General features: G+C 51.5%; 7 protein-coding genes across 7 annotated transcripts; 3 read left to right on the top strand and 4 right to left on the bottom strand.

Annotated features, from left to right (window-relative positions):
• Nucleotides 1-378: 378 nt before the first annotated feature.
• xanC (transcription factor xanC) lies at nt 379-1579 on the bottom strand (the record flags this gene model as incomplete). Its single annotated transcript, XM_056661779.1, has 4 exons — nt 379-402; nt 586-863; nt 916-1389; nt 1438-1579. The coding sequence occupies 4 exons, from the start codon at nt 1577-1579 to the stop codon at nt 379-381; spliced, it is 918 nt and encodes a 305-aa protein (XP_056526945.1).
• Nucleotides 1580-3269: 1690 nt separating this feature from the next.
• Nucleotides 3270-3889, top strand: N7515_001034 (DUF4149 domain-containing protein; the record flags this gene model as incomplete). The annotated part of the gene is made up of 2 exons (XM_056661778.1): nt 3270-3356; nt 3404-3889. The coding sequence occupies 2 exons, from the start codon at nt 3270-3272 to the stop codon at nt 3887-3889; spliced, it is 573 nt and encodes a 190-aa protein (XP_056526944.1).
• A 718-nt stretch (nt 3890-4607) lies between these two features.
• Nucleotides 4608-6170, top strand: xanG (cytochrome P450 monooxygenase xanG; the record flags this gene model as incomplete). Its single annotated transcript, XM_056661777.1, has 3 exons — nt 4608-5108; nt 5187-6059; nt 6114-6170. The coding sequence occupies 3 exons, from the start codon at nt 4608-4610 to the stop codon at nt 6168-6170; spliced, it is 1431 nt and encodes a 476-aa protein (XP_056526943.1).
• Nucleotides 6171-6420: 250 nt separating this feature from the next.
• N7515_001032 (uncharacterized protein) lies at nt 6421-7866 on the bottom strand (the record flags this gene model as incomplete). Its single annotated transcript, XM_056661776.1, has 2 exons — nt 6421-6857; nt 6912-7866. 2 exons carry the CDS (start codon nt 7864-7866, stop codon nt 6421-6423), a joined length of 1392 nt encoding a protein of 463 aa, XP_056526942.1.
• An 853-nt stretch (nt 7867-8719) lies between these two features.
• On the bottom strand, nt 8720-11069 carry N7515_001031 (anaphase promoting complex subunit CDC16; the record flags this gene model as incomplete). The annotated part of the gene is made up of 2 exons (XM_056661775.1): nt 8720-10920; nt 10973-11069. The coding sequence occupies 2 exons, from the start codon at nt 11067-11069 to the stop codon at nt 8720-8722; spliced, it is 2298 nt and encodes a 765-aa protein (XP_056526941.1).
• Nucleotides 11070-11821: 752 nt separating this feature from the next.
• N7515_001030 (CWC16 protein) lies at nt 11822-12745 on the top strand (the record flags this gene model as incomplete). The annotated part of the gene is made up of 2 exons (XM_056661774.1): nt 11822-12110; nt 12174-12745. 2 exons carry the CDS (start codon nt 11822-11824, stop codon nt 12743-12745), a joined length of 861 nt encoding a protein of 286 aa, XP_056526940.1.
• An 829-nt stretch (nt 12746-13574) lies between these two features.
• N7515_001029 (histone acetyltransferase TRA1) lies at nt 13575-25318 on the bottom strand (the record flags this gene model as incomplete). The annotated part of the gene is made up of 3 exons (XM_056661773.1): nt 13575-24950; nt 25038-25195; nt 25267-25318. The coding sequence occupies 3 exons, from the start codon at nt 25316-25318 to the stop codon at nt 13575-13577; spliced, it is 11586 nt and encodes a 3861-aa protein (XP_056526939.1).
• Between the last annotated feature and the right edge of the window lie 879 nt (nt 25319-26197).

The raw sequence follows: 26197 nt of genomic DNA, 5'->3' as shown, positions 1-26197 counted from the left end.
TAAACAAAAGTGAAGAGGAGATGTGTATGGTACCTTTCTACGGAGTAAATGATAACAGAAATCTTTTGTCCGGTTGTCAGTATCCACTTGTGCCGAGTTCCAGACGCACGGCGAGCTTCCCGTCAACTGGCAAATCTTCAGCCAACTGGTAAACCTTCAGCCAACTGGTAAGTTTTTAGCCAACTGGCGAGCTTTCAGCCAACTGGCAAATTTATTCTTACCATTGCCGCAATAATCCCACAACAACACGTGCCGCGTCTGATCTGGACTCTGGTGTCTAATACTATTATACTATCCCCAGGTAAGGTCTTTGACTCCTCTCTGTCAACTCACTTAAGGTAGTGGGCATTGTATTTCACCCGTCTCATCTTAGATTCGCTATGCTAACATTGGATTCGACACCTGTAAGGTAAGAGCCAAAAGAATTGCTGGAAGCTAAAGTATGCACAATTTATCCCGTTCGTCCTTGCCCGTATATATCACCGACCAGCTCATGCACCTCTCTCTTTATACAAAGCATGGAACCACAGGTCACAACATCCTCATTGGAAGGTTTGTAGTCACAGTCTTATGTAAAGGACATACCTGTGGACATTGGCCGACACCCAGCCAAGATCTCGGGGCAGTGTGTCCAGACTGTGCAGAATAACCATTCTGGGAACACAGACAGCCCATATTTTGAGGGTTAGACTGCTGTGGAGGAGTATGCTCCAATCCAGTGTGACCGGCTCCATGCAGCAGATCTGGTGTTGGGAATGGATGTGCAGATGCTGACGCTGGCGATTCTGGAGGAACAAGAACGATCACTTTATATTGGGGGGACATGGCGTTGATGACCTGGATTATTTGAGGCAGTGCTGCTTCTGTCTTTTGTTAGTTGCGTCAACGACCCATATTATTGTCTGCAGTTCCTACCAGTGGCAACATAGTATAGAGGCTGGTGTGGCGATGTGGAAACGGAATCGTGGATCAAAGACTCTGAGGTGCCCTTATCCCGGTATGTATCTTCAATGACAGTCGTAGGCGGTGACATTGTGGGAGACTGTGTCAGCCCGCTTGTCACAGGAGATACTGAACTTGCTTCACTGGCAGTGGAGAAGTATGGTAAGTCTCCAGGGTAGCTGCTATGCTGTTGAAAAGTGTTGTAGTCATTCGGCCATGACTGCGGGAAAAGAGGATACGAGGGCATGAACGACGAACAGTCGGGAATCAACGGAGACATATCCCGCGAGCCAAAGCTGAGGTCATTGTCTGACTGGGCTGAGTGAGGCCTGGGAAATAGTGAAGGATTATATGCGTGATCCCATCCGTTGAGGGCGGCTGCCGCTCTCAGTTCATTGGCGATGACACGCTCTTGCAGTTTTGCAATGCGCTCTCTGATCTTGCGTCCTGAGTTTTGTCAGTACTCAACTTGGCTTAATAGGCAAACTGTCTTACGATGGTTTCTCTGCGACAGCCGGTTCTGCAACCTCCTTCTCTCCAAAGGGTCTTGGGTTTGGCTGAGGATATCCTCCTCGGGACTCGACTGTTCTTCCTTCATCTTTGACAGTTCTGTTTCCTTCGATGGAGGATATTGCATATGTTATAGATTCTGAGAGTTCCGAAACTCGTTCTCGGAAACTCAGAACCAAGTCCCTCAGCCTCCGATACCTTTATACAGGCAGTGCGTCCACGAGGAGATACGCCTGATCTCACTGTGTCACGCCAGTTGTACAACCGATCGGGGGTTCATTCCTGAAAGCCACTTCAACCTTCACCGTTTTCAGCCGCGCGATGGTCTGGCCCAGTCTCCTTCAGCTTGTAGACTTAGAGAGAGCGGGGGAGACAGAGAGAGCGAAAGAGAGATGTAGAGAGAGAAGGTTATTGTGTAGACTTGGATAAGGAAAAGGTTTCAGGGATGGTTGCACGAGGCAGTGTGGTCAGAGGCTATTCCCGGTCTGGGTGCATAGACGCTGCCCTGGCTCGTTCTTTCCATGAGATTTGGGCAAGTTCCATGGAACTCTCAGCTCTTACCTTCAATGAACTCCTCGTCTGAGCTCATTAATCTTGTTTTGAGGTCTGTTGTGGCAAGACCGTGCTACCGATCAAAAGTCAACTTCCTTCTCGATACGGCTGAATATGCCCTACTTATACTTCATCTCGATGGCGTATACTCGGACATCTCCGTATACTCCATGATACACGGACTCCACGTGGGGGGAAGTACCTTGTGTTGCTGATTCCAGTAAACCTCCTATTGGATCTCGACGGGGTTGTAGATCAGAAGTCGGAGTACGACAGGCTAGGACCATCCTGACCTTCAATTGCCCTAGTACTACTTGGTGCAATGTGAAGGCTAAAAATACGACACATTGGGCCTTGGCCCCTTGAACTGGAAGATCGGTCCATTTTAATGGAAATACTCCGGAGATACTCCGGGGACCTACTTAGCCTCAACTCTCTCCATTTTGACTTCTCTAGAGAGGTTACATCGACGTCTGAAAAGAGTTCAATAGCCGGGGAATGGCAACAGCTCTCAAAGTGTATCTTGCATCATCGAGAGAGTATTAACGTGTGTAAACGTGACTGGTCCATCGAATAGTTCCCATCTGGCCCTGGTTGTTTCTGACTTAGGGCACTGGCATCCTTTCCACCTTCCTGGGATGTATGTGAGATCATGCCTCGGGGAGTGACGGAGATTATGGTCACTTCATTACATGGAGGTGAATCTATTGGTGTAACTTGAGGCAGAGCTGCATAGGTGAGCAACTTGGGTTGTAGTGAGACCATATGAATAGGTGTTGGATGCCTGTATGCCTGAGGCATCCAACATATGGTTAATGGAACCCAGCTACTGAGTGTGCTCGAGTGTGCTCCCTCTCACTCTCTCCTTCCAACTACTCTGGGACCAATACATACGGAGCTTTTTCCATCGTTCCGCCATCTGTGTTGTATTCCCTTGAATAGGTGAGGACATATTATATATATGGCCACCTGATGCTTATTCTGAAGGTATACCTACCGATCATAGGTATTGTACGGATCATTAACTGACATCTAAAACCAGCCATCAACCAGAAGCATCTACAAATACCACCCACAATCTAACGTCCTTTTATTGAGGGTCGACGCTTTGATCGACCGATTAGCCGCCAAGGGTAAGCCAAGGATTCCATCGCCAACCAGCCCACCCCGAACTCTCACCTTCTTCCTCCGATCCTAAGCTTCTTTTCTCCAGGTCACACTTCTAACCACATCCCACATCTCTCAGGTCACAACCCACCCACAAAATGGGCACCTTCCTACAGACAGTAGGGAACCTCCTCCCCTACCATCTTCTCTCCTACGGCGCACTCCTAGGAACAGAGCTATTCCAGGTACGGCATCCACTCGGTCCAACTCACAGAATCCTGACAATGCTCAGAGCTTCATAAACACAAAAATATGCTACCAGGCCCTCCCAATGAAAGAGTTCATAAACCTCCAGAAACGCCTGTTTCCAATCTACTTCGGAACACAGATTGGACTCACAGTCCTGACGGCAGCCACACACCCACCCTACAGCCTTATCTCACTAGTACGGGATCCATGGAGTATAGCTCCTCTGGCCGTGGTTGGCATCACCGGGTGTCTGAATTGGATCATTTACGGGCCTCGAACGACAACTGCCTCGTTGGTTAGAAGGGCGCTTCAAGGTGGGTTCTACGAATATTGTGTTTCATTGCTTGACCTGATTGGTGATACAGAGAGCGAGAATAATAACCCCGACTCCGATGGATCTAAGACTCATCGGGCGAATCGAACCTTCGCGCATAATCATGCCATGGTTATTCATTTGAATGCTATTGCTATGATAGCTACTGTGGTGTATGGGTTCTCGCTGTCTGCCACGCTTGTTGCGGGAATGTAGACGGATTGTCTGGGCACAGAACCTTGCTACCTATCTTTTGCTTGCTACTGACTTATGAGAAATCACGATCCATGCTGGCTCAATCTAAGGTATGTTGAATTGTAATGGGGGGATTTGTTGTCTCTATGTTCCGGAGTAGGCTAGTTCTCTGGAACATATCAGCCATGGCCTCCACTCGACCTGTCAGTACTTGAGCTGTCTGTAATGGGCAAAGGAGCCCGAGTAGACTCGAGAGTCCGCCTGGGCGCATAGACGTTTTATAATCTGCGTCTCCATCAGATATCCATCACTATCCAGGACCTGGGCATACTAAACCCTCCCACCCACCAACCTAATAACCGAACAGAAGACCAGCACGCCTCCCAAATTACCTCCATACGAGCCCGTACACCCCAAACTAAAATATAACATCTCAGAGCTGACACAAGAAACTCAAGTTTGACAGTGTGACACTCAGCGCAGCCTCATTGACCTCCGCTGACACCAACTGCATTAGGGCTCAAAGCGCCGAAGTCCAGCACACCCTCTATATAGAACAAGACAAACGACCGAGCACAGCTCCCTCTGTACAGGAATCCGTCTCGCAACGAACTAGCCCAGTCCAACCTTACCTCCAACCTCCGCCCAAAATGCCCCTATCCCCTCTCCTAACAACCCTAACCACCCTCCTCCTCCCCCCATCATCTTCCTAGCCTGGTACCTGCACCTCCCACGAACAATGCCCAACCTCCCCAAAATTCCAATCTACGTCTCCATCCTCGGCCTCTGGTCCTCAATGGGCCAAGACGAGATCTACGAGCGCTGGTTCCGCACTCCACTAGAAAAGCATGGGGCCGTGCTAGTCTGGTTCGGCGGACGATGGAGCGTGCTCGTCTCACGACCGGATTGGTTAACGGATTTGTTCCGGAATGAGGATGTATATGCCAAAGCTGGGAGCCAGGTGAAGATTCCGCATGCTGTTATTGCGACGCTGGTGGGGGATAATATTATCAATTCGCATGGGGCGAATTGGAGGCTTTATACGGGGATTATGAAGGCGGGATTGCAGAAGAAGGTTTTTGAGACGGGGTCTTTGTTGAGGCAGTCGAGGAAGTTGGTGGATGTTTTGATTCAGTTGCAGAGGGAGGATAAGGGGGAGAGGGGGGTTTTGGTTAATTCGGAGGTGCAGAAGTGGGCTATTGATGTTATGGGGGAGAATTTTTTGGATTTGGAGTTGAAGGTATATTCACATTCACATTCTGGGGTTCTATAGAGCCCGGATATTAGGGTATGAGATAGTCAAGCTGACACCATCCAGAGCCTCGGCCAACCAGACAACCACGTCCGCATCGAAGCCCTCCAATCCATCATCAAAGCAACTCTCTTCAAACCCATGTACTTCAGCTTCCCAGACCTCGACCACTTCCCCTGGCTGCTACCATCCCGCAAACGCGCATACGCGATAATGAAAGAGTTCGACGACATCCTGTACGACAAGATAATGTCCATGCTCGAGCGACGCAGCAAAGCCACAGACCAACCCAAAAGCGAAGAAATGGTCTCGCACATGCTAGGCGAAGCGTACAAGGCCGGCCGGATCAACGAGAAACAATTCCGCGATAACATGAAGATAACATTCCTAACAGCGCACGAGAACGCCCAGCAGCTCGTCAACTCGATGTTCTGGCAGCTGGGCGTGAGAGTAGATATCCAGCAGCGGCTGCGGGATGAGATCCTTGCAACGGCACGGGTCCACCCGGACCCAGGCCAGGAAGTCATCAACAGTTTGCCGTATCTGACGGCCGTGGTGTTGGAATTGCTTCGGCTGTTTCCGCCTGTCAGTCAGCTTATCAACCGCGTTGCGATGCGGCCGGCTGTTCTGGGTGGGCAGCTTCCTATTGCGAAGGGTACGTTTGTGGGGTGGAATGCGTGGGCGGTGCATAGTAACCCGCAGGTGTGGGGTGAGGATGCGCGTGAGTTCCGGCCTGAGCGATGGGGCGAGAGCGTTGAGGAGATGCAGGCCAAGTTTCGGAGGGAGACGGTGCGTGGCACGTATATCCCGTTCAATGCGCATAAGCGGAAGTGTCTTGGACAGGGGTTTGCGTTGTTGCAGGTGAAGATTTTGTTGTTTGTTTTGCTGGGGAAGGTGAGTTGGGTAGTTGATCCTGAGTATCGGTTGAAGATGACGCCGGTATGTATTTCCTGGGCATTGTGCTCTTAAGACGGGCTATGCTGATATCGACAGGGTGGAATTCTGGCGCCTTTAGGTTGTCGAGTGATATTGACCGAGTTGGAGGCGTGAACAGGCCTTGAAAGCGAAGCTTTGAAAAGGCCGAAGAGAACTGAATAGATTTTTATATGAAATAATGCAATTGACAGGATCAAATATCCAAGCTGTCTTCAAGATAATCGCTTTCGTGGTATCACATGTAGCATGGGGAAAAGTCGACCCCTGAACGCCTCTAAAAATGACTCGCATCTCTGCCGATCGCAAGATGTCGGATTATTAACACATTATTGTAGGTTATATGCAGTCTGCCGTGGACGTATGTTCAGTACGACTGCCACTTCTCAGTGTCAGTGGCCAGGAATTCCGACATCTTCGCGCTCTCCAGAAGTGCAAATGATTCGTATCGAAGGCCTCTTTCGATGTCTTCTCCAGACATCTGTTGGACGGTGCCATTCCAAACACTGGCGTAGCCATCAAACAGTGACCGCCAGTAGCAAGCCTCGGCGGCGAGGGTGAGGTACCGTTGGCGGAAGGTCCTCACACTGTTGTTGGCGATGCGTTGAGCAGCATCGGTGTTATTGACCAGGGGCTCCATCTTCTCTGCCAGATCGCTGAAATCACGCTCGACCTCGACATAATTCTGGTTGGGACCGTCGGCGATGAGAAGGTAGTGGTGATGTTGGATGAATTGAAGCTTATGTGCCACGATGACCGAATTGCAGGCTTGTCGGTATTTCAATGAGGCTGAATAAGAGCGACCTGAAGAACCAGTCAGTCAGTTGTTCGCTACAATTCTCTCAGTGGAGGACTCACCTTCCACATGCGCAATAAACATATATTTACAATGATCCTCCATCTTGAGGACATTCGAACCGGTGGTCCAATCCACCTGCTTGACATCGCCCCAGGGTTGATCTCTCGCGGCCTCCATCAACATACGTCGCAACTTGGGCGCAAAACTGGGCTTGCCCCGCCAAACCAGCTGGGGCGTCTTCTCTGCCCACGGGAGATCCAATCTCTTGATGCGTTCCACCACCTGATCATAGGGCCCCATGTAATTATCCGGATTGTCCCACGCCCAAAAGCTGAAATCAGGCATCAGCCACACCCCTTCTTCAGTCGCAGTCCGCGAGAAGACCCAAACGGGCCATTCCGCTTTCGTCACATCGTCCACCTTATCTTCCACCGAGAGGACAAATTCAAAATCACGTCGGGAAGCCCGTTCCGGGTCGGCGGCCAGCGCACGGTGGATAGAGCTCAAAGTCCCCAGAATTTTCCGTCGGTGATCTTCGCCCTTCGATCTTGCGGTAACCACGTATAACTGGCCATTGGCGACAAAGGCGCGCACCATTCCATGTTGGATGGGGATTGCATCCAATTCCGTCGCCGACAAGCGACCGTGTGTGGACCAGAATTTGCGACCACGCGCGATATCCTCGAACAACCCGGGAAAGGCCCATTGGCACTGTCGTTGGTTCAATGCCTCATTGCGGGCATCGCGGGCGTATTCGAAGGTCCAGGCGGGGGTGGTGTCGACTTGCAACGCCGGATCCGGGCAGGTGAGACAGGTCGAGCATTGGAAGGTGGTAGAGGATTCACAGGCGCAGTGTCCGGCGGGGATCAATTGGGTGAGGACGGGGTGGATGTAGTCTCGATCGGAGTTCATGCCAAACCAAATGACAATCACGGCGCCGAAGGTAAATGCAGCAGAAATGACGCACAAAAGCGACAAACCGCGTCGCGGGCGGATACCAAAGGAGGCTGTCATGGTGAGAGGCCAGGCTGGCACGGCATGGCCTGGGGTTTGCAGTTGGCAGTGGGGAGGAGAGAAGACAAAGTTGAAGAAGAGAACGGGGGGGAGGTGATCAGGGAAGCCCTGACAAGACTAAAAAAGGAAAGATAGGCAGGTTGAGGCAGATCGCCCCCGACGTGGTCAAGGCGATTGGCGCATTTGAGGCTCAGCCCGGCCCCAGTGGGTCCAGCGGCGTCATAATCTTTTCGGGGGTCTTTTCCTTGCCAGTTCTCGTGAGAGTAGAAGGGGGGAATGAAGGTCCGGATAAAAAGTATTAGATAGCTTCAATGTTGTTGGAATAATTCTACACAGTATTATGATGATTGAGTAAAGGAGGACGGAGGTGGGAGATGGGGAAGAAATTTAGGGGCCGGACCCTTTTTGGGTTTCGGAAGCTTGTCTTTGGGTTAAAGGGGGCCACGGAAATGAGGCTAACATGCATATACCCTGTGGCAGGCTGTACCTCGTATATGCACACCGTACGAAGTACGGAGACATCTCGTAGATTTTAATAACACGTGCAGTATGCAGTAAACCTCATGTTCAGGGGTATTTGCCATGACAGTATTCAAATTGACTGCTCATCGGGAAAATACTCCGCACAACGTAGAAATGACTCTAACAATATCTGAACAGTCTTCTAATATGAGATCCATAGAGAACCAGCCTGAGAAAGTCCCAAAGCCTCCGTGTAAAACCCCATGTGCCCCAAGCCCGACCAGCATAAAACGCCTGTACGCCCGCTGGAATGCATGCAAAGAAGTCATAGTTAGGCCCACCAGAACACGAAAAACGTAAAGAAAAACCAAACGAAGAGCTCAATGACCAATTACTGTCGCGAGTGACCCAGTGCATGTCTCAGCCCTCGACTTCGCTCATTGGATGGGACAGGGGTCTCGTTAGCGTCCGGCGTGGTAGGTGCAGCGCGACGGTGTTTACTATGTCGAACACGACCGAGAGCTCGGCGTAAAAGCCCGTCGGCTTCATCGTCAAGGTCCATTTCGACTTTTTCATGCTCAGGTGCGGGCGTAGAGACGTCGGCCGCCGCGTCCGTAAATTCCTCCACGAACGGTTCCTGGCGTCCGCGTCGTCGAGATATCTCTTCCGGGGCGACTCGCTCTTTACCCTTGTGTTCACGGGACCGACCAGATCCTCGACGTTTGGAAGGGGCGGCGCTAGTTTGTCGCATAGTCTCTTCAAAAGCGGCGCGGTCCTGAAGACGCCCTTCTGCGGCCCAAAGCTCGAGGGCACGTGAGAGCAGCGTACCTGCAACACCTGCACCGCTCGCTGCATCACCGCCGCCACTCGCTCCAAGGACACGAACAGCCTCATGCAATGCTGTCACAGCTTCGGTAGTGCGCCCAAGCTCCAGTAGGATAAGTCCACGGGATGTATGAAGCGAACCAGACAGCCCGCGATCTTCGTAGCCCCGAACGCCGGATGCGGTGGCCACTGCGGCCGATGCCGTTCCACCACCCAAAAACGGGGCGTGACCCATGCTGCTACCCCCTGCGCCCACACGCAGGCATTCATTGAACTCACAGAGAGCCTCCGTAAGCCGGCCCGTTCGGCGGAGGGCATGGCCCAAGTTTGCACGTGTAGCGACCCAGGCACTAGGCTCGCAGTTGAGGGAAGTAGCTAGCACGAGTGCTTGCTCAAATAATTCAATGGCCCCGGTAAGATGGCTTTGATGATAAAAGACAACACCAAGCTCGTTCAGGACCAGTGGATCTCCGCCCGCTCCCGAGACGATTGTTGATGAACCCGGGGGCCCAGAAGGGATCGAGTTTGGGGCTGCTCCAGTCGACATCGCGTGAGCAGCACAGAGATACTCATGCGCGAGAGACATATTGTTGAGTGCGAGATGCTGCATTCCCAAGAAGAGTTGGGGAAGATGACTGCCCTGGAATAACCGAGCAGCGGTGCTGTATGCCGCAATCGCTTGGTCATGCTCGCCCTCTGCGGCAAAAGTGTGCGCAAATCCAATCCAAGCCGGGGCTGAATGAGGGTCAAGCAGTGAAGCTTTGGAGAAAAAGCGACGCGCTTCAGCTACCTTTGATACTGACAGATAGTACACTCCAATTGCCAGATATGTGTAGGGCTCTTCTGGAGAGTGGTCCGCGAGCATGTGAGATAGTAAGAACAAGGCATTGGTGGCACCGGTTTCATAAAGACAAGCCAAATGGAGAGGATAGATGGCTGGGGCATGGCCAAGGTGATTCTGCGCAGGGATGCTGGAACTGGTCGTGGTGAGGTCGGTGGATTGAGATGTGGAGAGGATAGAGGATGTCAATTCCAGGGCTTCTGCGAAGCGACATTGGGTATAAAGAGCCTCGGCACGAGATAGAAGGATGTCTGGATTTTCTGCCAGGTTGTAATGCGTAGAGAGGGTTTCGGTGGCGTCAGAGAGTATGGTAGGAGAGGAGTATTTTGATAGACGAGTGGTGTAAAGCATTTTCGTAAAGTGGGCGGCTTCTTGGGCCATCGAGGGATCTGGAGATGAGACAGAATCAAAATCTAACGATTCCAGAAACTCCAGTTCTTCGGCAGGAGACATCAGGGAGTTCTTCATCAGCTGGTCAAATGCCTCGAAGCACTGCACATCGATCCGCACTGCGTCCTTGTAGCAGTCCCGTGCACGGTCGAACGCGTTCTGTTTAGCGAAGCAGAGTCCCCGCAAATAACACATGGCGGCTTCGAACCGGACATTATTGGCGTCTTCCCGTTCTCGCTCCTCGGCCCTATCGTTGCGCGGAGTCGCACTTCTCCCATTGCGCAATGTGACATGACTTTGGTGCTGGATCTTGCGTCGGGTGTGATTATTGCGGATGAGGTCGGTTGGGTTGTGCTCGCCGAGTACGGAGAGGGCGTGCTCGAACTGGCCTTGTTTGATGTAGCAATGAGCAGCTAGGTAGCGACAGGCAGTGCTTCGAGAAATGAGGTCCTTTCGGGAGAGAAGTGCTAGTGCACGCGTGAAGTTGTTACTAGAGAAATGTACTTGGGCCAACCAAAACGCGTCAGAATCACTGTCTGGGGTAGCAAGTCAGTAATCGCCTTCGGGGATTGAAGCTGATAACCATACTGGTGAGTGCCAGAACTTTGTCGCCAATGTAGATCGCCGAATCATGTTGGCCGCGGTTCAATGCATCCTGTCGCCAGGATCGCAAAAACCTTTCCATGACCGTAAGTCGGATGCGACGACAGTGTGCGCGTTGTAGGTAGGACCTTCCAAGGTTGAAGGTTATTTTGAACCACTGTGTAAACAAGGCTGGTCCGTGCGCAATGGTGATGGCGGCGGTCCATTATTCTGCCGAGCACTCTCCCGATTGTATCTCGGTGGAATTGACCGCTTTCACTCCGCTCTTTGTATGGAGTACTCCGTACACAGTAGTGCCAGTACACAGGAAGGGGCCATATTAATCCGTTATTCAGGCAGGTGCCAGGTGGCGCCTGGCGGTGAAAATGGAAGGAACGTTTTTGAACGAATAAAAGGAAAAAGTCACGTGAACTCGTTCCATCTCAACTTCTGCGAGGAAGAACTTTCAGTCGCGCCATTTCAGATCATCCATAATCATACTGTGTATCACTGTATTTGCAGCTCTGAATCTCGTACTCACCATGACTTAATTCAACATATAACTAACAATATTATCATCCACCTCCGATGTTTCGATCCTCGGAATATTGTGTCTCCGGAGGAGTCCCACTCCTGGATGGGGCTTATCGATAAACCGCCCGTCTTATCAATGGAAGATGTCCGCTAATCGCACGTGACTATATATTGCCGCCGCATGTTGGGGACCAAAAGCTCATTCTCTGTCTCTGTCGCTCTATCTGTTTCTTCCCCATCTTCTTTTCTTCATCCACCTCTCTCCTCCCCGATTTCGTCTCGTCTTTTTTTTAACCGTCTCTCTCTCATCACACCGTAACCATGGCTGAACGCAAGGTTCTCTCGAAATACTATCCACCCGATTTCGATCCCAATGCCATCACCCGCAAGAAGCCCTCGGGCGATCGCCGCGCAAAGCCCCAACCAGTCCGCCTGATGACCCCATTCTCCATGAAATGCGCCCACTGCGGTGAATTCATTCCCAAGGGTCGCAAGTTCAATGCCTCGAAGGAGATCACCGATGAGCATTACATGAAGGTCAAGATCATCAGGTTCCACATCCACTGCTCGCGTTGCCGCGGCGAAATCACCTTCAAGACCGACCCCAAGAGTAAGCTACTATCCACTTATCTCTTACTTATTGAAGTGATACTGAAGCTAATCTCATCAACAGACAAGGACTACGAGTGTGAACGCGGCGCTAAGCGCAATTTCGAAGTCTGGCGTGACCCAGCAAACGAGCGCTACCATGAGACCGAGGAGCAGACCCTCGACCGACTTGAGCAAGAGCAGCTCGAGCTCGAAGAGAAGGTCGAAAAGGACAAGATGGCAGATTTGGAGGAGAAAATGCTCGACTCAAAGCGGGAAATGCAGATCGCTGACGCTCTTGACGAGATTCGCACCCGCAACGCCAGGATAGAGCGCAACGAGGCACGTGGAGAGGATGCTGCTTTAGCCACCGTCGCCCAAAAGAAGCTTGACGAGGCTGCTGCTGCGGAGGCTGCCAAGCAGGCCTGGATTGAGGAGGGCGTCGAGGAGGCTCGGCGGAACTTCAATGACATCCAGCGCCGTCACCGCGAGGAGGAGCTAGACAAGGCCCTGAAACAGGCCGAAGAGGAGGAGAAGGCGGCGAAGGCTGAGCAGCTCAAGGCTTGGGATAAGAAGAGCGTTCTTGCCGACCTCGCCGCTCGCCGTGCCAAGCGGGGAGAAGACCGCGCCAAGCTTCTTGGATTGAAGAAGCGCTAGGCCGGTTTTCCTCCTCTCCTCCCTCCCTACTTCTCCTTCCTTCTGTCTCTTCTCTTCTCCGTCCGCCTTCCTCATCTTCTTCTTCTTATAGCCTCCGCCCCTTCCCCACCTCGCCACGATACAGACGGACCGACTGACCGCACCGACCCATAGAGGGGTGCGGTTCTGCATGATACCAATTTGTTTTGAGCATGGAGTGCCTGGTGTGCCGGCTGGTTGGCCTTTCAGGTGTGAGCTGGCTGGGGGCTGCCACTTAGGCACCTCTTCCAGGCTCATGGTACCGGAGGTCGGCCAGACCACCCCATGGCAATGGAGTTTGTTTCTGTTCATATATTTAAACTAAATAGCGATGACAACGTTGATAATGTGTGAACTCACAAAGCTGAGGGGCAATAAGGTACTTTGTCCTTGTTGAAAAGCCCATTAGCAAGTAGCCACAGACTTGAACTATAGCCAGTAGAGCCCATAGGTAGATAAAGCAATTGACAAGCATACTATCGAAGTCTGGCCACCGAGACAGACATTGGAAGCGATATGGAGTTACAAAGTCAGAGACAAGTCAAAGCAACTGAATACATTAGGAGCTAAACGATGATATCGCCTGAGCTAAGACATGTAGAAAGACAATGTAGAAGGTATTCCAATAAACGAAACAAAAAAGAAATCGGTATCACAATCATAGTAAACATGAATAAAAGCCGCGCACCTCAAGCGCCCCGCTTAAGAAGTAAGACAACCCCCGGTCCCAACACCGCTTAACAAAGCACAAAAAACAATAGAAGATCACCAATTTGGCAAAAGAGAAACAAGCAAAGCAACGAGCAGCGGCTCACAGATACGGCATCCATAACGCATCACACGAGGCCAAATGTTGAGGATTGACAGCCTTAGAGATGAGATCGATGGTAGTCTGATTAGCAGGCAAGTTGCCCTCTGGCGGGCTAGCGAGGCTAACAGCACGGTTGACGATCGTCTCGCTGTTATTGTAGACCAGATCTCTGAGTTGATTGGGTGGGAGGACACCGCGGTGCTGAGCCGTGGCCCAGAACATCATCTCGTCACGGACGAAGACACTGAGCTGTTGCTCCAACTCGTGGCGTGGCTCGGTCAGACAGCGGGCGATAGCCATCATGGCGCAAGCGAAGACACCCTCGGTGGCGATTGGACCCAATAGAGTTTGGATATTAGGTGTGAATCTGAAGGGGACTTGCTCGGGGTTGTAGAAGAATGCCTTGGTGGGGTTGATGATTGGGATCATCTCGGCACCCCAGATGTCGCCTGTCGAACGAGAGATCATGATCTTGTTCGGGTAGCGATTGCCGATGTGCATAACGTAGGTCATGAAGGCGATCGCTGCATACTGGTAGGCGAATTGCCGGCGGAAGAGCCAGAAGTCTGAGAAGTTCGGGTATGTCTGCTGGCAATATTCCAAGACCACAGTACTTGGCACCCACTTGTCCTGAATCGCGGTGAGAATCTCTGTGCGAAGGACTTGTTGCTGATCCGCCGTGCGCTGGGATTGGTCAATGGACGTTCTGTAAATCATGTCAGGGACACTCACGTTCTGCTTTGTCTCTGCTAAGGACCTCATCTTGTCCATTGTAAAGAGCACGGGGTCATCTTTGTTGATGCCCTTGCGTCGGCAGTAATCCTCGTAGATTCCCTGCATGGAAATGTACGAAGAATCGTCGCGCACCAAGCGAATGTGTGGTGCCAGAGGGACCATCAAAGGAAGGTGGAAGTACAAGTTGCGACGGCGACTCTCCTTGCGCTTGGCGAGCAAGCCATTGAAGATGCGGAACAGCTGGAGAATGCGTTCTTCGCGCCTACAGTGGCGGGCAGCGGGATGCTGAACAGCAAATGCCTGCATGCTACCGTCATGTCCACGAATCTTCAAGCGGCGGTGACAGACACCAATACCCCGGATCAAGTCCACGTCCGGAAGGAAGCGGTCGATGCGGACAAAGTCCTGGTTCTTGTCTTTGTGAAGCAAGTACTGACCGGGAACCTCAACCTCATCAAACTTGAGGAATCGGAACTCACTCAGATGTGGCGAGGCGTTCTCAAGGACGGTACTGTGTTGTCGGCGGTCGAGCTTCTCTTCAAACTTGTCACGCCAGCGGCGCAATTTGTGGATGTACTCATTCATGGTCGGCTTCTTGGTAACAAAATCTGCTTCGAAGGACTTGCGAATATGAGCTGGGAGAATTGTCTCCGCGAATCGAGTGATGTTGGCTTCCGTTGCGGCAGGCAGCTTGAAGTCCTGAGCATAAGAACCGGGCATGCGACCCACATAGGCCAGTCCATCGTTCAAAAGAGCAACGATAAGACGGTAAGCATCCTCGTCGGGAGGACACTTGAAGTTCTTGTGGATCTGGTCAACCATTGTCTCCATAGACAGAGCCAGCAATGGGAATGCTGTCTTGAGTCCAGACATGATTTCATCCGAGTACTCCCACGGTCTCTTGAGAGGTTCCTTCTCCCCATCCGCAGGCACAGCGAGGGCTTGTTGCGGGGTCGCATTCTGACCTGGCACTTGCAAATGAGCTTGCTGCGCTTGGCCTGGTGTTTGGCCAGGCTGTGGAGAAGCCTGGACATTGGGTTTTGGCTGGACAGGGGACTGGTTCTGGCCAAGAACCGGGGTTTGGGTAGCCGGTGAGTTCGCAGGCGGGACTGAGGGAGAGGCATTGGCAGCTGCAGCTTGAGCCTTTTGAGCCGGTGAACTATCGGCACCAACAGCTGGGTTGGGCTTCGCGCTGGGCGAGGATCCTTGCTGCTGTTGCTGTTGTCTGGCTCGGTTTGCCAGCTTTTGGTCATGCTGCTTCTTGATGCTCAGCATGTCCTCTCGGTTCGTGCGAAGCAGGAAGAAGAGGGCCTGGGGATAAAGCTTGGCGATCTTGACCAGGACAGCCTTGCAGAGACGCGCCTCACGGTGAGACAGGCTGGTGAGAAGTTGAGGAATGAAAGTGATCCAGTACCATACGGGGGTATCTCCCTTGAAGTTTTCGAATGCACTTGCGATCTTGCCTTCTTCATTGTCCAGGCTGAGGAGCCAGAGAATTCTGCTGAGCAACTTCCGGGATTTCGCACTCTTGTACAGACCAGCAGCCTCGAGATAGCAGCTAACAGCATTGCTAGCCAGCTCGTAGTCAGTAGGATCAGCTTTAAAGCGTTGGTCACTGTATTGTCCCCATTCGGACCAGGCCTTGGCAAGGCGAAGGTCATAGTATAGTGCGACACCAAACGCTTCATTGGCCTCATTGACATGGTCAAGTTTGGCCAGGAACATTCCCTTGAGAGTGTAGAATTCGGCCTTCTGCTGTGGTCCGAAGTAGTTAAGATTGGTGTTGTTGATGACGTCCAGCCCACTGTTCAGCTCCTTGGGATTCTGGTAGTGGCATTTAGCTTGCTCCCGAAGCTTGAGGAAGGCCTCTTGGATTTCGATGTTGGGAAGGGTATAGATCCGGCTGAGCTGGTTGATGCAAACCTCTGGCATCTGGTGCTTCCGGGCTACGTGAGCGAAGCGATTAATGATCCAGGCGGTCTCGTGGTAACCACGGTACGCATAAGAGTTGCTGGCGACATTGTTCGTCTGTGGGGGCAGAAGACTGAGGTATGTTCCGTTGATGAGCTGGAAGATGTGCTGACGCCAGGTGACCAGATCTTGCCATGTGTTGATGTCATCCCAGAGGTTGGGCAGGCGGTCTCTCCAGGTTCCAAGCAGCAATTTCAACTCGGCAGACTTGGTATCCAAATTGCGTTCGTTTGTTTGGGCCAAGCTGCCACAGATATGGCTAGCATCATGCAGTTCAACCAAGAGTTGGAAGTGCTGCAGAATCGGAATATGAGCGTTTGTGATGCGCTTCGGCAATTGCAACCATTTGCGAATGGAGAGTTGGATGGACTCATCGCAAACGCTGTTGAAATCCTGGATGTTGTCCTTCTTCGTGTGATATTGGAGAAGGGCCATAAAGGCCTGGAAGAAGGTGCGTCTCGGAGTTGGGGCATCGGATACAGACTTGATCAATGACTCAAGCTGCTCACGGTTGCCCTCGCTCTGCCAGTTCTCAATATTCCTCCATGCGGCTTCAAGCAACAAGTCGTTCAGGTTCTCATGCTTGGCAAAGTCACTGAGAATTTCCCACTGCTGAAGCTTTTGGGCACAAATCAACCAGTGATCTTCCCACACAAAGTATTCACCTTGCGAGAAAGGCATAGCACCGGAACGAGCCTTGATTTGAGCATTCTCATAGAGCTGCTGAGACTTGTCCCACATGCCTTGTTGCTCGTACGAAAGAGCCGCATTGGTTTCCACAAACTTGCAACGACGGCGCCAAGTTCCGTAGAAGAAGTCGTCCTCTTGGAGTCCTGCGTAGACCTCGACAAGCGCGTCCAAGTTGCTCTCGCGGACGGTAGGTGTGTCGATGATAGGATTGATGGCGCTTTGTTCGAGGTAGGTCGCAGCAGTGTACCATGCGTCGTAGGTGCGACTGAGATATTTGATGACGTGGGGAGGGATTTTGAACCGAGGGCTAGCACGCACAGCACCCTCCAGAAGAGCCTGGACGACATTGGGTCGCTTGTCGAGTTGTCTGTGGTGGTACTCACGAGTGAGCAGTGTAACCATGTCCTTCTCCAAGTCAATGCAATCTTTATTGGACAGTGTGGACCAGAAAAGAGGGAACAGAGTGGTCCACAGTTTGTAAGCAACGTTCGAATCGGTGTGTTGAAGCTGGCACAAAGGCTCGATCAGATCGCGAACTCTGACATCGCCAATATCCGACATGAAACGCCTCCGCTCGGCGACAAAGGTCTCCAACTGGTCGTCCACCATGATATCGGCCTTCCTTGGGTCTTTCTCACCACTGCTGAAGAGGAACGACACGGGGAACACGGTAAAGTCTTCCTGGTGCAAGCGAGCAGTGGTGGTCATGTCGACACACCCAAGCACTAGATGAGATGCTTGGGCCAACCAGAAGGAGTCGGCGAGAGTGTCCCAGTTCTGGCAAGTGAGGACATAGCTGAGGCGGGAACTAGCGAGACGGGTCAAACTCCGATCAAAGATTTGCATGAAGCGATTCCTCATGTCGACGTCTTGGGCTCTTGTGCCGATCAAAAAGGCGTGCTCCAGTCGCACTGTGAGTTCAGTCCGAGTAATCTTCGAATCTTCATAGATTCGGATGACAAGATCTAGGAACTTCTTCAACATTGTCTGGTCGGGCCGAGCTTCGAAAAGCAGCATTTTGTGTAGAACAGCCGTTTTCTCCTTCAAAGTTGGCCACGACTCGGTAGAATGGAAGATCCAAGACTCGGCCATGCCGAGTATCTTGCTGCACAGGTCGACGTTCTGTGATCGCTCCACGATTTGCGCTAGAACACTGAGGAATGGACGGCGTTGATCGCCTAGGTGAGACATTCTGACAGAAATGAGTTCGATGGTCTTGAGAATAAGATCAACACCAAGCTCAAACTCTTGTTGGTCCGTAACTGGAACGCCATCGGGAGGCTTCGCGCCATTCTGCAGCTGAGCGCCATTTTGGGTCGAAGCGTTGACATGCTCCTTGGCGAGTTTCCCAGAGAACGCTTTCATAACCGCAGGGATGTGGGCGTCGATCTCAGCCGGCTTGATTTTGGAGAGGGTCCATAGGATGTTCAGACTTGAGACATAATTGCTCGCCGAAAGTGTTTCCGTGGCAATGGCGGACAGGTACGAACCGAACTCCGAAGGCGTCCCCTCCGTATCCATGGCGTCTTCATCATCCGGTTGCTCGTCTGGAATAGCCTCAAGAACATGACGAACAGGAGGCGGCAGCTTGTGTACAACATCCATCTCGTCCTCGAGCCCATGTAGACAATCCTGGATCTCTGGGTTATCTGACCTCAAAGGTTTCTCAAGAAGCTTCTGGATAGCAGGCAGACGCGCAGCTATCCACTCATTGGGCTTGGCCGCGATAAGTACCCTCAGGACCTGCAGGGTGTTGACCGTGTAGGTTATTTTATCCTCGACTTTGTCGCCCTTTTCGCCAACCAGGATTGGCTCGGTAACCTTTTGGTAGAGATCAATGTCTAGATCACCCCAGTACTCAGGCGAGAGAAGGCTGCGCAGCAGGTTCATAGCCTTATTGATCATTTCACCAGTGGGTACAGGAGCTTGTTGCTTCGTGGTGGGCATTTGGCGAATCTGAGCTGCTGGCACCAGGAAGCGCTCGGGAATTGTGGTGATGAAGCTAATGAGATACTTTACCAACGTAGCGCGCAAATCATTGGGCACAGTGTAGTCAGACCGTTCACGGCTACTAGGAGGTCCAAGAGCGGGGGATGGAGAAGGCTCTTGAGCCTCGTCCAATTTGCGCTTCCTTGCAACTGGAGACTCGGATGTGCCATTGGCCAAATTGTTGGCCTCAGCATTCTGTGCCCGCTTCTCCTCCCAGTGCCAAATCAAGCTGACCAAATTGAGCGCAAGCTTCTTGCTATCATTGGAGGTGTTGGGTGGACCAGTGATCTTGACCAAAGAGGGGACGATGAGGGGTACAAAGTGTTCCCTTGACTCGTAGAAAAGATCAGGCTGGCGAACGAGGAATTGGAAGATGCTCATGACCTGCTGCAAGTTGGCGGTTTCTTCGGCGAGGATGCGACGGGGCCATTTAGCCCATAGCGGATATCGTGCCTCCGCTCCCGAGCTGCTAGCGGTTCGTGTGGGGAGCACAGGAGCAAGGACATCGAGAGCCTGGGTGACAAGAGCTCGGCCTTCGTTTTGGTGAGCCCTCAGCAATGCCACATAGACCTGGATAACAATCTTGAATGGAGTTTCGTAGTGTGCGATAAAGTAACTGATCAGCACGTAGGCACCGTATTTGTTGATATGGTCCTCAAGCCGAATGTAGTTCCAGGCAAACTTGATGATATCCTTTCGGGAATCCTGCACTGTTTGTGAATGATACTTGATCAACAAAGCAGATAGTTGAAGTAATTCCATGCGGGAGTGGTCAACACCTGCTTGGTTGGACTCTTCGCTCAGATCGGCCAGCTGAGGTTTCCACAAGCGACTCTGGATGGACTCGGTCATGCTCTTATCCATCAGCTTGGGGGTGTTCGGAGGGCTGTTCCAAGTGATCTGGACATCCATCGCAAGGATGGGGTTCACCAGATGGCGGAAGGCATATGTCTTGGTCTTCTGAGGGCAGCTCTTCTGGCCGTAGAGATCGAGACAGCGCATGATGACAGAGCGCCGGTAATCGATGGACTCATTGGTGATGATGCTTTTGTAAATGAACTTGGGAAGAGCGAGTGTGCGTTTCAGCTCATCAGCAGAAAGTCCGTCGATGACTTCAAAGAGGAAATCCAGATCATGGGTTGCCTCAGTCAGGTACATGGTGAAGATATCCATCAATTGGTCTTCAGCCTGCTCTACACGGAGCCGCTCATCAGCAGGTAAACTGTCAGCGCGGAGCTTCCTTTCCAAATCCCTGCCGGAAGCGAGAAGTTTTGTTCGCATCTCTGCATGAGAGACCAACCAGCGCTTGGTTGAGCTATAGGAACACAGGGAATGCGCGACATAAACTCCGTTGATGGCAGCGGTGTTCTTTCCGTCACCAAGGTCTTGACCAAAGGCGGCAGCAGAGAAGCTCTCCGTGTCAGCAACAATGGCATTTCGCAGTGCCTCACTCTCGGGATCAGCCAGAATCTGACCAAAGAATCGACCGAATCGCTCATCCTTGAAGCGTGCAAAGAAGAAGGTCAGACTCTCTTTTGGGTAGCGATTAAGATACTTCACAAGGGGCTTGCGGAATGGACTGTGTGAAGTGCGTCGAAGTTTCACTTCGAGATCCAAGACCTTATTGACCAGAAGCTCCATGAATGAAGTAGCGGCCGATGGAAGGAGGTGGAAGATATTGAAAATCGCGGCGACGATTTTCATGGCCGGGTTTTGCTCAACGAGGCTGAACGACACCTTCTGTAGCACAGCATCATCTGCAATGACTTTCATGTGTTCTAGTAAACGAGCACCAATCTCGACTTTGAAATAGTTCGTGAGCAGCGTCAACAGACGAGCGAGACCATCCAAGCCAGCAACACTCAACCGCTTGGGGTCCTGGAGGTTCATAAGAATGGGACGCAGGCCATTTTGCAAAAGATCCTTGGGAAGTTTGTTGGTTTGGGTAAGAACATCCCTGAGCCCAGCATTTGCCGCTTCGATTACCTCCTGTGACCTGGAGTAAAGTGACTTGAAGAAGACAGATATTATACGAGCCCTGCTCGTGTTCTGCGGCGTGTTTGCAAACTCGGGGAAACTCATCGCCATAGACAAGAGACGAAGACATGCTACACGAAGGTTCACAATCATATCAGCGTTCTTAAACTCGTTCGGCTTAGACGCGAGAGATTCATCATCAGCGTCAGCTAGGGCAAGCGACTCCAGCATCAAGCGATTCAGCGGCTCGTTGAAGGTGACGATGTCATTGTGAAGGCTGAGGCAGTACGTGATGGCATCGATGAACCCAATCTGAGTTGGGAAAGGCAGAGCACGCAAAGGCTTGTTGAAAATTGACTGCAACAACCGATCTCTGACGGGGAAGATGAGCTCATGCACTTCGCAGCCAATCACTTCCTTCAACGTCGTGAAGCAATGACGAGCGGTCTCTCGAACGTGCTTATTCATGTGTCCGAGCTCATAGACGAAGAAGCCACACAGCGCATACAAACGGCTCTTTTCATTCTTCAAATCATCTTTAGGGATGAGCTTGCCGCATCGTCGTAGAATCAAGGTCATTGTCTCTTGTGACTGAATCCGGGTAGCAGCGGGAAGGTCTGCAGGCGTGTCCTTGATAACGTACATCAAGGCCCTACAGAATTCGACATGTCGCTCATAGAGCCATGTGTCTCCCAATTCCAGCTTAGATGCGAGCAGGCTGATTCCCAGGCTACCACCGGCTTTAGTGAACCACTCTTCGCTGTAACAGCTATGGCAGAAGACACGGCCCAGATGCACGAAGAATGGGAGCTTGGCTGCCTTCTCGGAAGAGCCAAAGATGACGCCTGCGGCATCCTTGACAGTCACCATTGCCCGTTCTGCTGCTTCGCGAACGTGAACCTCGTCGGATGACAGGCATTCAACCAAGGCGTCTGCAAGGATCCTGGAGTCCAGGTACACGGGACCTTCCCCACTTGCGACATCAAAGGCTTTGCGGCCGTGTCTAGCTTGAGCAAGAGCACGACCAACCTCTACAAGAGCGAAGTGCTTGCCAACATCAGCGACAAATGCCGTAGCATTTGGCTCAAGTTCGGGAATGGTAGTGGCAAAGATACACGCCTTGATCAGCTTCTTCACCGTTGCTTCCTGAGCAATTTTCTTCGGGATGGAAGACGATCTTTCTGACTTGTCGAGAATATCTGCCATCGCACCCGGCTTATTCTCAAACAGATCATTCGCATGAAGTCTGATCAGGGTCGCCAAATCATCAGGGATACTGTCATAGCCAATCTGAAGCTTCAGGTGGGAGCTCAACATCCGATAGGCTTGCTGCTTGTAGTAAATGTCCGAAGCTTTTCCAGCGTCTGTTTTTGGAATTTCCATAAGCTTGCCAGCGGCGAGATCGATCCCAATGTCTACCGGGAAATGTCGCTTCTCATTCGGGCCAATGAGTCTGATATCAAAGCTGGGATTATCATCAGAAAATTGCTGGAATGACAGCTCTGGAGGGTGGTTGAGGAATTTTCGGTTTCTTCCTCCCAGTTTTCCCAAAATTCGCATAGTGGTGTGTGCATGGAAGTGGTTGTAAGGGGCTGGGCGTAGGTGATCCCAAAGTGCCGTCATCAGTTCGTCCATAATCGGGCCCATGATGGGGTCGAGGTAGTCAGCTGTGAGATTGTCCACACAAAGCTCCAGCGTCCGTAGACCCTGGCCGACAAGATCAGAGTCGGCACGTAACGCAACCACAATTGGGCGCATCAAGTAGCTTAGATGGGGGAGAAGATGGCTCAGTCGGGCAGGAACTGTAAGAGTGAGTTCCACATAGAGGTCCCGTTCCTGCGGCTTGCGCGCAGCAAGCAACAAGTTGTTGAACGTCTCGAGGAGCATCTCCAGAAGCGGGAGAATCTCTTTATAGAGCAACTCGAAGCGTCCTCCGCCAATGCTTCGGAAGAGAGACCTCAGGAGAAGGAAGTAGTTCATGGGCTCCTCGGCAGTGACTGAAAGCTCAATGCACTTGGTCACGATCTTCGTTACATGAGGATGAAGGACCTGCTCATTTTGCACAGAGAACAAAGTGACAGCCATGAATGAAAGCTTGAACATCCTTAGCAGGATTTTAGCCTTCGTCATGTCTGAAGTTCCAACCTCATCGATGCGTTCCATGAGGTACTGCAACACCATGCCGGAGAATGCAGGAGATGTGGCCTCGCTAGCCAGGAAGAATTGAGGCAGGTGAAGCAAAGCGCCATGTTCAAACATGAGCTCGTGGAGATAGGGTATTTCGGAATGGAAGACTTCATGGAAAGTTGCAGTATCGATGCAGTGGAATACTGTGCCAAAGCTTTCCAGCAACTCCTTTTCTTCGCGCGACATAGGTGCGGCGTACTGGCTGGCAAGGAAGTCGAACGGAGACGCGTAGTTCATCTCAGGAGGAGGCTGATCTACCCCATAGTAGCGGAACACACGAGCACCCTCGTGGAAGAGCTTCTTGATCACACCAACTTCCTCTGCGTTGTAGCCATATGACACTTCAGACCAGTTGATTGGGACACTGCTGGGGTCGATTTGAACGTCATCAGGGTTGCAATTCTTCAATTGCCGGAAGATGTTCTTTAGCCCATTGATCAAGTTCCGGAAGAGGAAGATGTTGTCCGAAACAGGGTCACCACCACGGTCGCGTGGACTAGACGTCTTGATGGGAGAAGCAGAAAAGATGTCAATCTCGTCCCAGTCAGGCGGGTTCTCCTTCTCAGCAAGATAGTTCTCAGCGCAAGGCTCGGTATCTTTTCTGAGAACCTTGTATGCCCTGGAAACCTTCACGGCGTTCTTGTACTGGTGGTTCATTGACGCGAACTTGTCACCGATCGCATCTAGGATCATGATCAAGAAATAGCGCGCCTCACGCTTGTCCTCCAGTCTGGAGATATTCTCTGCCATGTTCAAGAGAAGCTTTGCACTCATAGTTTGGAAGCTTGTGCCGGGAAAGTCGTCATGGAGGTTCTTGGTGTAAACCTCAACCGTGCGCCGGATCTGATCACGACTGAGGTGCTCACGCACATGGTGTATCAGATCTGCCAGCATGCTGTAAGCCAGTGGTCTCATGGTCTCATAAACAGTGAGACCGTCTCCAATGAGAGTACGCTCATCTAGAAGCTCATCAATCTTCTCCAGGAAGATTTTCCGATAGTTGAAATTGATGATGTGACGGATGGCGACCAACAACTCCTTCCTTGCACCTGACTTCTCTCGGGGACAATCTTGAAGAAGGCGCACGACGACAGAAGGGAGCGTGGGAAGGAAATCCTGCAGTTGATGGGCATACAGGCGCAACAGATATGCCAAGAAACTCATCGTCTTCACCTGAGCTGTGATGAATTCTCCAAATGCAGCTCGGTTTTTGATCTCCTTACAGACACCCGTGAAGATTGTACCCTGGGCAGCGGCGTCTGCGTGTGCCTTTTCCTGCGGCTTCGCCTGAAGCAGCAAGATTGTCTTGATGAGAGGCACAAAGAGCTTCACGTTGGCAGAAACCGACGCACGGTGGGTCTGGAAGATCGAAACGACGATAATCGGACACTCTGCGAGAACCTTAAATGACTGCATGCCTTTGAGTAGAACATTGCTCATCTGCTGATCGGGTCCTAAATCTGATACTGAGGTGGCAGGCGAGCTCGGCCGAGGAGACTGGAAAGTTTGTGCAGTTGCATTGGGGGTCGACGGCATGCCTGAGGATGTACCCTGGTTGGGGGTGTCGAAGGTATCGCGGACCACCTGCTCCATGGTCTGAAACATTTCCTGGATAAGATCCAAAAAGGCCTGCACCCGGTGTGCGGTGGCCTTGGCCTGGTTCCTCTCCAAATCCATGATTGTCTTCATGCAGAGCACCGCATTGTCTTCGTTCTCAATTCGCGCAAGTTCCATTAATATATCCACCATATCAACGGCGTACGGCTCGACATCGGGAGATCCCATCGGTAATCGGTGCAGTGTCTCGAGGATGCAGTGACGTAGTTTCTAAATAGATACAAGCAGAGGTCAGCTCAATTTTGCGCAACATTCACTAGGGCTAGGTCAGCCTTCGATGGTCCCAGGAAGTCTCACCTGGTCGTAGGACATGCTGAAGAAGACTGGGTCGCCCTTCAAAATGTTTTTGAACACCGGCCATAGCTTCGCTAGGAAGATTGGGTAGTTTGCGCCCGAGCATAGAGGTTCAATACTGTCTCGCAGTTCCGTCGCGACATTGGCTCGAACTTTCACTTCTATATAGAGCAAGACGATTAGTCCGCTGACAACCTCATCAGTTTCATGGCGCCGGAATTGGCAGACATACCCAGCTTCTCATCGCCAAGCTTGCTGGCGTAAATATCTATGTTTCGCTCCATCTTTGCGATCGGCCTCTGTCGTGGGCTAGCCAATTAACAAAAAAGGTCAGGAATAACGGCCTGGCCAAGAGGCCGGCTAAGAAGGGCGGAGTGTGCGCAGTCTTCCCAGAGGAAATGGCTTCTCATGCGTTGTGTTGGGATAGCAGAGAAGCTGTGTCAATTCGATCGATATTGGAAAAGATCGGGGACGGTAGCAGTCGAAGGAAGGAAATCATCAAGTCATTGAGCCAGGTTCCAGTGAGCAAAAATGCTTAGTACAGTTAACAGGAGAAAATCTGGATGGCAAAAGAGTGTATCGAATTACCGCGCGGGGAAAATGAGGGAGGGATATGGGGGGAGAGGTTGGAGGTTATTGTATGCGGCGCGATACTCATAAAGAGCAGAACAGAAGACGCGGGCTATCGCAGAGACCCCGAAAGAAACACTAGTCCGCTTTGAGTAATTCTTTCGGGTGTGGTTGATCCGTTCCGAGCCCTTTCATGGAACCTCAGGCACCGAACCACTTTATCAGAGTACGTGGATGTATTTTCCGCTGTCTTTTTATTTGTCTACCTCTTTTACTTTGTTCTTCTTGCAACTGATATTCTATGGACATACACAACCTGTTTGATATTGAGCGCCATCAAGGGCATTTCGTGGCGATTACACTCTGTTTGTTGTCCATATATATTCTTGCATCTTGGAATTCGAATCCATGGAATCCAATGAATGGAGACGAGATCATCTACCTATGGATGGAAGGCTCTCATATGTAGTTCGTCCAAGACGTACCTCCTACCTAGGTCATAGGTAGGTGAACTTAATTGTAGGTACCATCCATAGGTTTTGCCGACGACCTACCTACTTTACCATGTACGAAGTACAGACAGCCTATGAAAG

The sequence above is a fragment of the Penicillium bovifimosum genome (genome assembly GCF_028826915.1).
Source record: "Penicillium bovifimosum strain IBT 22155 chromosome Unknown utg000001l_segment0_segment0, whole genome shotgun sequence".
Lineage (NCBI taxonomy): Eukaryota > Fungi > Ascomycota > Eurotiomycetes > Eurotiales > Aspergillaceae > Penicillium > Penicillium bovifimosum.
This window is presented reverse-complemented; position numbering and strand designations above follow the sequence as displayed.